Source organism: Cherax quadricarinatus, chromosome 46 (assembly GCF_038502225.1).
Source record: "Cherax quadricarinatus isolate ZL_2023a chromosome 46, ASM3850222v1, whole genome shotgun sequence".
Classification (NCBI taxonomy): domain Eukaryota; kingdom Metazoa; phylum Arthropoda; class Malacostraca; order Decapoda; family Parastacidae; genus Cherax; species Cherax quadricarinatus.
In genome coordinates, this window is record NC_091337.1 from 6,130,317 (window position 1) to 6,143,472 (window position 13,156).

At 40.1% G+C, this 13,156-nt stretch overlaps 1 protein-coding gene across 16 annotated transcripts in view; it reads right to left on the reverse strand.

The window, feature by feature from the left end:
• LOC128696741 (uncharacterized) overlaps positions 1-13,156 on the reverse strand; it is a 256,551-nt gene that overhangs the window by 139,889 nt on the left and 103,506 nt on the right. For 15 of the 16 annotated variants that reach the window (XM_070094447.1, XM_070094445.1, XM_070094448.1 and 12 more), the window contains exons 3-4: positions 8,638-8,817; positions 7,376-8,278 (exon numbers count right to left, since the gene is read on the reverse strand). In XM_070094447.1, the coding sequence (XP_069950548.1) occupies positions 7,376-8,278; positions 8,638-8,817 (1,083 nt within the window). The remainder of the gene's footprint in view (positions 1-7,375; positions 8,279-8,637; positions 8,818-13,156) is intronic. The other variant, XM_070094456.1, reaches the window with a different exon arrangement.

Sequence of the window (13,156 nt, forward strand, 5' to 3'; positions counted from 1 at the left end):
TATGTGCAGGAATTCAAGAAGTACATAGACAGTGAAGGACTGAAACCTGAACAAGTGTTTAATTGTGATGAAACAGGCCTGTTCTGGAAGAAAATGCCAAGCAGGACGTACATTACTGAGGAGGAAAAGGCACTCCCAGGACATAAGCCTATGAAAGACAGGCTTACTCTGTTGATGTGTTCCAATGCTACTGGTGATTGCAAAGTGAAGCCTTTATTAGTGTATCACTCTGAAACTCCCAGACCGTTCAGGCAAAAGAATGTCCTCAAGGCTAATTTGTGTGTGCTGTGGAGGGCAAACAGTAAGGCATGGGTCACTAGGGACTTTTTCTATGAATGGTTACACCATGCATTTGCCCCCAATGTGAAAGATTACCTAACTGAAAAGAAATTAGAACTTAAGTGCCTGGTCATCCTACAGACGTGGCAGAGCGACTTTATGGGGACATGAAATTCATTAAGGTGAAGTTTTTGCCTCCTAATACCACTCCTCTCCTGCAGCCCATGGACCAGCAGGTTATTGCAAACTTCAAAAAACTGTACACAAAAGCTCTGTTTGAAAGGTGCTTTGTAGTGACCTCAGAAACTCAACTGACTCTAAGAGACTTTTGGAGAGATCACTTTAATATCCTCAATTGTGTAAACCTTATAGGTAAGGCTTGGGAGGGAGTGACTAAGAGGACCTTGAACTCTGCTTGGAAGAAACTGTGGCCAGAATGTGTAGACAAAAGGGATTTTGAAGGGTTTGAGGCTAACCCTGAGAATCCTATGCCAGTTGAGGAATCCATTATGGCATTGGGAAAGTCCTTGGGGTTGGAGGTTAGTGGGGTTGATGTGGAAGAGTTGGTGGAGGAGGACAATGAAGAACTAACCACTGATGAGCTGATAGATCAACTTCAACAGCAAGAGGCCAGACCTGAGGAAACTGGTTTGAAGGAGGGGAGAGAGAAATTGAAGAAGTTGCCTACTGCAAAGATTAAGGAAATCTGTGCAATGTGGCTGAAAGTGCAAACCTTTATGGATGAAAATCACCCTCACACAGCTATTGCAAGCCGTGCTGGTGACTATTACACTGACAATGTTGTGAAACACTTTAGGGAAGTCATAAAGGAACGAGAGGTACAGGCCACTATGGACAGATATGTTGTGCGACAGAACTCCAGTGACTCTGAAGCTGGTCCTAGTGGCATTAAAAGAAGGGAAGTAACCCCAGAAAAGGACTTGACACCTCAAGTCTTAATGGAAGGGGATTCCCCTTCTAAACACTAACACACACTCCTCCTCCCATCCCATCAATCATCACCAGATCTTCAATAAAAGTAAGTGTCATGTAATTTTGCATGCCTTTTTCAGTTTGTGTGTATTAAAATTAATATTTCATGTGGTAAAAATGTTTTTTTTTTCATACTTTGGGGTGTCTTGCACGGATTAATTTGATTTCCATTATTTCTTATGGGGAAAATTCATTCGCATAACGATAATTTTGCATAACAATGAGCTCTCTTGCATGGATTAATATCGCTATGCGGGGGTCCACTGTACATTCTGCATACTGCTTCTACCTCCTCTATTCAATAAGTAGGCTAAACAAAAAAAAAAAAAATTTTTTTTTTTTTTCAACAAGTCGGCCGTCTCCCACCGAGGCAGGGTGACCCCAAAAAGAAAGAAAATCCCCAAAAAGAAAATACTTTCATCATCATTCAACACTTTCACCACACTCACACATTATCACTGCTTTTGCAGAGGTGCTCAGAATACAACAGCTTAGAAGCATATACATATAAAGATACACAACATATCCCTCCAAACTGCCAATATCCCAAACCCCTCCTTTAAAGTGCAGGCATTGTACTTCCCATTTCCAGGACTCAAGTCCAACTATATGAACATAACCAGTTTCCCTGAATCCCTTCACTAAATATTACCCTGCTCACACTCCAACAGATCGTCAGGTCCCAAGTATCATTCGCCTCCATTAACTCCTATCTAACACGCTCATGCACGCTTGCTGGAAGTCCAAGCCCCTAGCCCACAAAACCTCCTTTACCCCCTCTTTCTAACCCTTTTGAGGATGACCCCTACCCCTCCTTCCTTCCCCTATAGATTTATATGCTTTCCATGTCATTCTACTTTGATCCATTCTCTCTAAATGACCAAACCACCTCAACAACCCCTCTTCTGCCCTCTGACTAATGCTTTTATTAACTCCACACCTTCTCCTAATTTCCACACTCCGAATTTTCTGCATAATATTTACACCACACATTGCCCTTAGACAGGACATCTCCACTACCTCCAACCGTCTCCTCGCTGCTGCATTTACCACCCAAGCTTCACATCCATATAAGTGTGTTGGTACTACTATACTTTCATACATTCCCTTCTTTGCCTCCATAGATAACGTTTTTTGACTCCACATATACCTCAACGCACCACTCACCTTTTTTCCCTCATCAATTTTATGATTAACCTCATCCTTCATAAATCCATCCGCCGACACGTCAACTGCCAAGTATCTGAAAACATTCACTTCTTCCATACTCCTCCTCCCCAATTTGATATCCAATTTTTCTTTATCTAAATCATTTGATACCCTCATCACCTTACTCTTTTCTATGTTCACTTTCAACTTTCTACCTTTACACACATTCTCAAACTCATCCACTAACCTTTGCAATTTTTCTTTAGAATCTCCCATAAGCACAGTATCATCAGCAAAAAGTAACTGTGTCAATTCCCATTTTTAATTTGATTCCCCATAATTTAATCCCACCCCTCTCCCAAACACCCTAGCATTTACTTCTTTTATAACCCCATCTATAAATATATTAAACAACCATGGTGACATTACACATCCCTGTCTAAGACCTACTTTTACCGTGAAGTATTCTCCCTCTCTTCTACACACCCTAACCTGAGCCTCACTATCCTCATAAAAGCTCTTTACAGCATTTAGTAACTTACCACCTATTCCATATACTTGCAACATCTGCCACATTGCTCCTCTATCCACTCTATCATATGCCTTTTCTAAATCCATAAATGCAATAAAAACTTCCCTACCTTTATCTAAATACTGTTCACATATATGCTTCAATGTAAACACTTGATCTACACATCCCCTACCCTACTCTGTTTTTAACTGACAAATCCATACTTTCCCTAGGCTTTCTTAACTTGTTTAACTCACTCCAAAATTTTTTATTTTCATTAAAATTTCTTGACAGTGCCTCTCCCACTCTTTCATCTGCTCTCCTTTTGCACTCTCTCACCACTCTCTTCACCTTTCTTTTACTCTCCATATACTCTGCTCTTCTTATAACACTTCTGCTTTGTAAAAACCTCTCGTAAGCTACCTTTTTCTCTTTTATCACACCCTTTACTTCATCATTCCACCAATCACTCCAGGCTGCAACTGACAAAAGGACAATCCTAGGCAAAGATGATTCCTGAGAGAAAACAGCATGTGCCCACAGGCAAGTGCTGAGTTATGGCTGCCCTCCAACCTAGATACTATTCACCTTGCATATAATACACTGAATTAATACTGAATTATGTATATTAGAACACTACCAGACCAGTCTACTCATCAGCAATTACCCTACGAGATGATGGCAGTATCTCCTACGCAAACACAACAAGAGCAAATTACCAATTACTCAGTCAACAACAGTGAAGACAGTCAGACCAGTGTCACAAACTCTATGATATGTTCCATGCATCCTCAACTGCCATACCACTCACTACACATGTACCTCACAAGATTTCACACCTGTACTCTCACATTAACAACCCAACATCAGTAACTTAAAGTGTGAGGATCAAAGTGCATGCACAATCAATTTGCTTTAACAGAAGCCAATGCTTACAAAAAGTGTAAATGCATTTAAGTCATCCATTCCATTACAAAAAAAAAAAATTACTGGTCTCACAAAAATGTTGACATCCTATATATGAAGACATACAGCAAAAGCATTAAACATTCATTGCTCACCACTTCTTTACACATCCATCCAACCTAAACAGAATTTGGTATGGCATATAGACAATACAAAAGTGTCTGCTACCTCAAGTAGTAGCCTAACTAATCAAACGAGAGGCTCGTCTACCACTAACACACACTAAGGCATAGAGGGACAAACTAAACACTATGATCAGCAATTCAGGTTCTAATAAGTGAACACCCAGCATTTATGATGTGCTATACAAGCATACTTCAAATGTGAGGTTCATTCCAGTATTTCAGTGTCAACTCACAAAACTTTCTCTCTTGGTGGACAGAGACAAAACAAATGAGCAAGATAAAATTAGAATTACAATTACATAAAGCGGCATGCACTACTTTTAGGTTATTTTCCTGCAAGTTTCTGATATATTGATAAACATGTACATATGGCACCTCTGGAAAAAATTCTTGCTAAAGATATGCTGAAACCTTAAAATATGTATTAGTCTGCTGCTGTTGTTGATGCTGATGCTGCTGCTGCTGCCTTCAAATTTATCTACACTCAAACCAACCCATGTAGATTGAATGAAAAATAATAACAGAACCTAATAAATTATCATCCCTCAAGGTATGTGACTCAGTGGTGTAATTCATATCAGTAGAAAATTATTTCATCCACATTGTAATAATATGTATTGTTTAACATCAGATCTATTTGAATTAATGTAAAGAGAATGATGTCACATGAAAAGGAGACAAGGAAATACTGCATCATTTATTCAACAAATCACACCATAGTTTGTACCTGCCCAGGAATACATGATTAAAGCTCCCAACATAAACGCCCACATGGATGAATGATGTTTGTTAGATTAGTGGAGTAGCACTTCCCGGCACAAGATCCGCCAAGGTAAAAATGTGTGGGTCTTACCACGTAACTTGTGCCACAAACTGGGTAGGAGGGCAGGGGCCGAGTCCACTGAGGCTGGCCTGAGGTGAAAAAGACAGATTTCATGACTTCATCCCAGGTTGAACATTTTTTCCTTGTAGGAGACATACCCTGTTGCAATGTTAGTGCACAAGAAGTATCAGGTTGTGTTAATGCATCCACACTGCCTGCAGTAGTGGTTAGCAATGGTCCTTCTGAAAATGTTAAAATGTTACTCTGTGCTTTCATCCTTGGAATTTCTTGGGGTAATTTTTCGGTGTGTTCTTTATTTTCATTCAAAATGCTGTCTCTGTGCATTGTCTGCATATCATCCAGACTTGTGTTCAAAGTAGTGTTTTGGGACAATACATGGGCATGGTTCACACTTAGACTAGAAGTATCATCTTTACCTGATATATTTTTTACATTATAACTCATCAGAGGATGTGTGTGGTCATCTGGTAACACAAAAGATTCTGCTTCAATAATTAAATCAATATCACTATTTCTCCAGTTTTGTCCACAGTGTGACCTTCCATCAGGTGAATCACTAAAGTCTTTTTCTGTAGGCTTTCCAGTTATTCCTTCAATCTCTGAGTCAGAGGAGTTTTCCAAGAAGGTGTAGCTATCCAAGCATTTAGAATCCTCTGGAATACAAGCATGATCTTCATTAAATTGAGAAACATTACCTTCCAATGAAGAAACACTTGTAAGTTTAGATGCAGGATTAATTTTAGTAGCCGTGTAAAAATTTTCCATGTGTACTGACTCATTCAGCGCTCTTTCTGGAAACTTAACCTTTTCATTTAATTCTTTTTGAGAGTTATTTGAGTGTGAATCTGAGGTTAATATCCGAACACTTACTGAAAATTCTTTGCCCTCTGAGGCCTCCCACTGCTCATTATTCAATGGGTCGAGTTTTACTACTGTATCTGAATTTCCCTGAAGAACCTCTGTACATTCTTCAGGCCCACTATTTGTTTCTTCCCCCATACACTCTGTGTCAGTACTCATTATGTTAGTTTCATTCATTATTTGTTGGTCTTCTAGCTTTTCATAAGCAACAGAGGATATTATAGTGCTTGTATTTGAAAAAGATCTATCAGGTGAAATGTCATCAGAATAATGTACTATATCGTCTATGTCAGGTGATGGGACATATGAGGTCATATATTCTGAGTCAGAAAGATTACATTCATCTGCAGACAAGTCATCACTTCCTCCACAACCACTCCCTCTAAGTTGTACATAGTCATAATGCGATGTTTCTTCCTCACTGGTTACAATGAAGGAATCTGAATCATAGTGTAGCTCTCTATAGTAAAATGAAGTATTATTATTCTCTGTATCATTATGCAATGAAATAATCTTTTGAGGTTTTTCAAAGCTAAGAATATCAATGTCGGTTTCTAGATACAATCTCTTAGACTCATAACCTTGGTCCTGAACAGTATCAGTATTACTACAAACCTCTGTGTTTGAGTCTATTTCTTCTACGTTTTCTTCATCTGAATCTGACATTGCATCCACGCTTTCAGTTTCATTATCTGTAGCTAAATCTGTTACTGCATCCCTACTTTCAGTTTCATTATCTGTAACTAACTCCTCCTCACTTTCCTGATCCGAAGTAACCGAGAAAATCCCGTTTTTGTCAAAAGCTTCATCGGCCTTGACTACCTCCCAATGTTTATCTTCAACAGCTACTTCTGGTAAAGAAATCTCCGACTCATCTGATTCTATTTGTTTATAAAGGTTTTCAGTAAATTCCTTGAAAAATACATTTTGAAATCCTAACTTATCATCTTGAATGTTATAATCTTCTGCCTCATGAATTTCACCCTTACTTAAACTTTCATTCTTACAATCATTTGCATTTTCCATTTCTTCTTCTGGAAAACTATCTTGGTAGCAAAATGGTGGTTCCAGGTGTGTTTCTTGAAAGGAAAGGTCTTGGTTAAGTGGACAACTATCCAAGATCTTTGTATCAAAACTATCATCCCTGGCATCATCATTGTTTGAATCATCAGTATATGTGCACACAAGCACTGCAGAGACATCACCCACATGCTCATGTTTAATCAAATTTGTATTCTGCAAATATCCTGACAACAGCCCAAGTTCTTCGTTTTTGTTGTCCACAAAAGAGGAAACTGGACTGTGATTTTCAGCTTTGTTCCCCACCGTGACAGATAAAGCAGAAGCAGAGAATGTATCAGGCTCTAGAGCAGGAAAAGAAACTGGGAGAGGGATGGGATCTCTGTGGAAGCCACTGGATGCATTAGCAGTGTCAGTGACTGAATACACGCTAAGGTCATCAATGGCAGGCTGGTTATGGAGCTGGGTTTGCAAAAGGGGTTGAATGGGTACCACAACCTCCTGGTCACACTCAGAGAGGTCACAAGTCACACAGTCATCAACTGGTGCATTCTCAATTCTAAGTTCAAGCTTAGGGACTTCAGCAGCAACACCAACCTTCACTCCCACACAGCATGCTTCACTTACAAAAGGTCCCTTTTGTAGGCCTGGCAGGGAAGGCAGTGGTCCAAATCCAGAAGTGCCAGTTAGCGACTTATCAACGAGATCAGTTTTATGTAATTGCAAAGTATTTAGGTTTTCTCCTTCCTCTAGCTCTAGTGATTCTTCTGGTTCTTCTAGCTTTGGTTTGCCAAGAAGTAATGGGCTTCTACTTCTTCTTCTAATACATGGCTCATCTTCAACATTTTGTTTCAGATGTGGCACTAATTCTGGCTCCTCTTCCTCTTCTATTTCTTGAACACAATCTGCAGTTCTTGGCTCATCAATTAGCTTTGACCTGTTACTAGCTACAAGAACAAAATTCTGAGTCTTTGTGTCTTCCTTTGGGTTAGTCTGGGAAACAGTTACAGGAGCTTTCACTTTCTGTACATCTACATGGGCTACCCCTGTAGCAGGTACATAATTTTCTTCCCAAGATTTGTAAAATTCACTGATATCATCTCCCATGTCTGAATTTTCTAATGAGGGATATTTATGTAAATTTCTGGCAATAAGCTGTTCCTCACTGGTAGTAAGATTAATTTGTTTGGAAAGGTTGGAGGAAAAGGTGAGGGCTGTAAATGATTCTCCTGCTTCCTCTATTTCTTCATCATGTACTGAACCAAGCCTGTTTTTTTTCTTTTGCTTACGGGGAGCTGAGGGTGGATGTGTCTGCAACTCACGTACCATAGAATCGTAGCCCACTGGGATGATGGGGTCAGGAACCTGTCGAGCTCTTCGAAATCTGGGGAAGGTCTTGTTGGTCTGGAAGCTGACATCCAGGACAGAGTTGCGAAGGGCAGATGTAAGAACTTCATCAATCACATCCAGCATCTGCTGTTCATCCAACCCAACAGCATTGTTTCGAATTCCTTCCAGTTTTAACGAAACCTGTGACAATTTAAATATAAACCATTTTTACTAATCAAGCATCTGGGTGCTGTGATATTTAAAGTGAAAATTTTCCATTATTATCATATAAAATGTGAAAATAAATTAACCTTGATGTGCCTACACACACACACATTATTATTTATCCAAAACTAGTCAAGGCTTGTGAAAAATTTATTAGGAATTTTTTTTATACAAAATGTTCCTAGACTATATCTACAGACTAAGCAATATAAAAATATGTACATTATAACTAGCCCCTCTTTCTTGTATCTCATTAAGTCTGTCTTTAGAAGCAAGGCTTATCAGAGCAGCTGCTGCTGCCTTAATGACTGCAAATGACACACACAAACTTATACCTCTGGCCAGCCATCAAACTTGACCACAGCTGTGAGCTCTGGAGCGACAGCAGCTATGTTGAGTCTCCCTCTTAATGGACGAACAGCACATGCGTACTCGCTCTCTGTAGTTTTATCTCCCTGGGTTCTAGTCGTTCCTAGTCGTAGGTATATCGTAGCATCACAGTCGCACGTGATTGTCTGAAAGAACATTTTTTATATTTATTGAAGCAAAGAAGAAAATGCAACAAAAATACAAAGTTCTTAGTAATAAAATGCTATGAACAAAAGTATAGTGCTGTTTTTCAACATTAAGGGATAACCAGTATAGTATTATTATACACACAAATCTCTTCAGTATTTCTAGAACACTTATGTGAAGTGATTTAAATATGTGATTGCTACTGTTTCAAAACAGGAAAGTTTTTGGAGAGGCTTATGTGAAGTTATTTGATGTTTTTGTGGAGTTAGTCTGGACTGTGACTTATCTCACCTGTAAGTGTCATTATAGTTTATTTTTGATACCCAGTTTGTGTCTTGTATACTTGCCACTGAGCTGATTTATTTATTTATTTATTTATTTATTAATTTGAACATGATACAGAGAAGTACAAGGAATACAATTTTTAAAGTGCAGCATGCCAAAGCCCCTTGTATGCAGAGCATTACAGGCAGGCTTAAAATTAACTTAAGATTAACTAAACAATGAAATATTCAGTGGTACAAAAACTACTGTAAAACAGATAACAATTTAGTACAAATGAGTATTACAAAGACAGGTCATATGGTCATTTACTGTGTTGCTGTGTAATCAGTAGAATGGAGTATTCTGTTAGGTAATGATAGTCAGCTGTGTTTTACCTCATGGCCTAAATGCCACAATGATAAAAAATTCCGTTATTATTTTTATTTATGTCGTTGTAGTTATCTGTGACTACTTTAATAAATTAACACAACAGCCAAGTGATCTTACAAGAACCATTAACACACTGTGGAAATTTATTCAGTCCTAAAGTTCCACAGGACAGATACGGCGTACAAAGATCCCAACATGTCACGGGTAAACAGCTGGGTTGGGTGGCCCTTACACCCAACCAAAACACACACACACACACACACCCGGGTTGGCGAAGGTGGTTGGAAGGTACTTCTTAATTGATAGATTTACCCTTCAGGGAAGAAGTAGGTAGTTTATACTGTTAGTACACTAATATTAGGATTATTGAGGCAACTGTAGATAATAATAATGTAGACCTAAGCCCTTAACGTAGGTAGTAATAGGACGATAATGTAGGCAAACACTAGGTTATGTTAGCCAGGGAGAACTGGCAGCCCAAGTTTGAATGCTGGGGCACAGGGTTTTGAGACCGCCGTGCTTTTTTCTAAGACTAGACACCGTCGGACCAGCAAGTGCCGTGATCAGCAGGCGGTGCCCCCACGTGTCTTCATATACTAGACCTGGGGAAATCTGATGGAGGCACCTCAACGTACCGTAGATGTCCTCCTCCGTCAGGCCCATACAGTAAGACAAGACCTCCCTTTTTCTACTCGATTCTGGCCAGTTTCTGGGGAAAATTGTGGGCGAGTCGAGCTGTGGGGCCTTTGTGCAGCCGGCAGTTCATGACCAGTACATACCGGCATCTCTTGTCAGCCTAGAAACTAGTGTCACTCTCTGCATAGTAGTCTAGGGGATTCACACCCCCTTGGAAACAGGAATTTCTGAGGTGCAGGCAGGTCACTAATATCGACTGAATATTGCAGGAATTAAGGCTCCCGGTTGCACATGGTTCTGAGGGGAAGTCCAGAGGGACTAAAGCTTAGGGAGGTTGAAGACCGAGACACATTCTCGAACACCAAGTAAGTTAGTCCTTTATACGTGCATGCAGGCGAGATTTCTTGCAACATCAGTCATTTATGAAAATCTGTCCTTTAAGCCACTTGTGAGGCTGAGGTACTGACCTCAGGGCTCGGTGTCAACAGAGCTTGCTATGGTAGGCAACTCACATGGAGGCAGTCGAGACAAATTTTCACACACACCCTATAAATGAAGTAACAGCATTATTAAGACTAACGCTAATCTTGCACTGAAACTTTGCATCGTCAGCAAAGGTGTTTACCTGGAGAGAGTGTACATGTACTTTTTTTATACTTTATGGCAAGTCTTTTATGTAAAATAGAAGCATTATCAAGCGAAGCACAAATCCCTGTGGCACCTTGTTCGTTATACTGTATTACCCTCCTGAGTGCACTACATCTTGTATCACTTTTCACATTTTCTTTTCACACAAGAAATTGTTAAATTTATTATTCACTGTGTTTGTAAAAGAGTGGGACATCTAAAGTGAATCTGCACACGAGCAGCAAAGGTACATGTTCTAGCTTTGCTTCCATGGACTCCAGTAAGCAGCAGTAGTATGGAACCCACATCTGACAAAAAAGCATGTTCAGAGACTGGAGAGAGTGCAGAGGTATGCAACAAGGCTTGTTCCTGAGTTAAGGGGCATGAACAACAAAGAGGCTGGATGGTATCTAACACTGCTGGAGGAAAGAAAAGCAAGGGGAGACCTGATAACATGCAAAAATTCAAGAGAAACTGATACATTGACTGGGATTGGCTGATTACGATAAGATTTGTTCAGGTTTTTAACCCAGAGGGTTAGCGACTCAGGATAACCCAAGTCAGTGCATCATCAAATTTAAATTAAAATTCAAAAGTTTATTCTCTATAAGGATTACAATGCTGAGTTTACAGAATTTGGTTATTGTGTGGTTTACATGTAGTAAAATAATAATTACAGAGTGCACCACTAGAACACCTAGCATGGCTAGGCATTTCGGGCAGACTTATATTAAATCTTAAGTTTAAAAATATTACAAAATTATGAGGTAAGTTGGAATTATGGCTAAGTGACTAAATACTAGTTTGTGAGTTTAGCAATGTGAATGCTTTCGTTTTGGCACAATACATAGTTTCAGTATTGGAGTATCACAGGCCAACTTATGACTAGTTAAGATTCATTATTTTAAGATTGAGATTGATATTTCTGTTTATGGTCAAATGGGTGAGTGAGTGTAAGTGTGGACCACCAGGTGGTATTCGTGTAGTTAGTTGACAGGGTGTATCAGGGAGATAAGATGTTTTCTGATGATAGTTTTGAAAGTGATGAATGTGTCTGCAGTTCTAGAGTTTTCAGGTAGGGTGTTCCAGATTTTAGGGCCTTTGACATACATTGAATTTTTGTAAAGGGGGATTACGAACAGACCCCTGGCAGTCTTCAAGCTGGCACTGGACAAGCACCTAAAGTCAGTTCCTGATCAGCCGGGCTGTGGCTCGTACGTTGGTTTGCGTGCAGCCAGCAGCAACAGCCTGGTTGATCAGGGGCTGATCCACCAGGAGGCCTGATCACAGACCGGGCCGCGGGGGCGTTGACCCCCGAAACTCTCTCCAGGTAAACTCCAGGACATGGGGAATGTCTTAGAGATGTTTGTGTCTGGTGTTATGCCTGTGGGTTCTGTCACAACTATCAAGAAAGCGTTTTAGGTCAAGGTTAATATTGGAATTTAAGGTCCTGTAGATGTAGACTGCACAATAGTAAGTGTGGATGTACTGAACAGGGAGTAAGTTTAGATCTATGAAGAGTGTGGGGGGGGGGGGGTTGCCAGGGATGGGATTTAGTGATTATTCTTACTGCGGCTTTTTGTTGGGTTATTATTGGCTTTAGGTGTGTTGCTGCAGTTGAACCCCAACCACAGATAGCATAGGTGAGGTATGGATATATAAGTGAATGGTATATAGTGTGAGAAGGGGTTTGCGGCACTAGTATCGTATCTTGGGGAGGATCCCAACCGTTTTGGATACTTTTTTGGTTATGTGTTGGATATGGGTGCTGAAATTCAGGTTGTTGTCGAGGTATAGGCCTAGGAATTTGCCCTCATTATGTCTGGCAATTAGAGTGTTGTCGATCTTAATGTTAAGTTGCGCATCTCCTGCTCTGCTACCAAACGTAATGTAGTAGGTTTTGTCAGTGTTAAGCGTAAGTTTATTGGCTATCATCCAAGTCGATATTTTGATCAGCTCCTCGTTAACAATGGTGTTGAGGGTGTCAAGATTTGGGTGAGAGATGACATAAGTCGTGTCGTCAGCAAAGAGAATGGGCTTCAGGTGTTGAGATACGTTTGGAAGATCATTGATGTATATGAGGAAGAGCAGGGGACCAAGGACACTTCCCTGTGGAACTCCAGTATCAAGTGGCCGTGTTGTTGATGCTGTGTCTTGAATGGTGACATACTGATACCTATTAGTAAGGTAAGATTTGAAATATGCAAGCGCATGGCCTCTTATACCACTGGGGATTCAACCACGGACATAAATTATGTGAGGCGAGTGTTGCCTACCGAACCATACGGCCTTTATCGGGGTGAGAAATAGGTACTCAGGGGAGGGAGGGAGAAACCGGAAGCTAAAGAAACAGATGAACCATAGGGATGTCACGAAGTATTTTTTCAGTCTAGGGTGACTGGAAAGTGGAATAACCTCGAC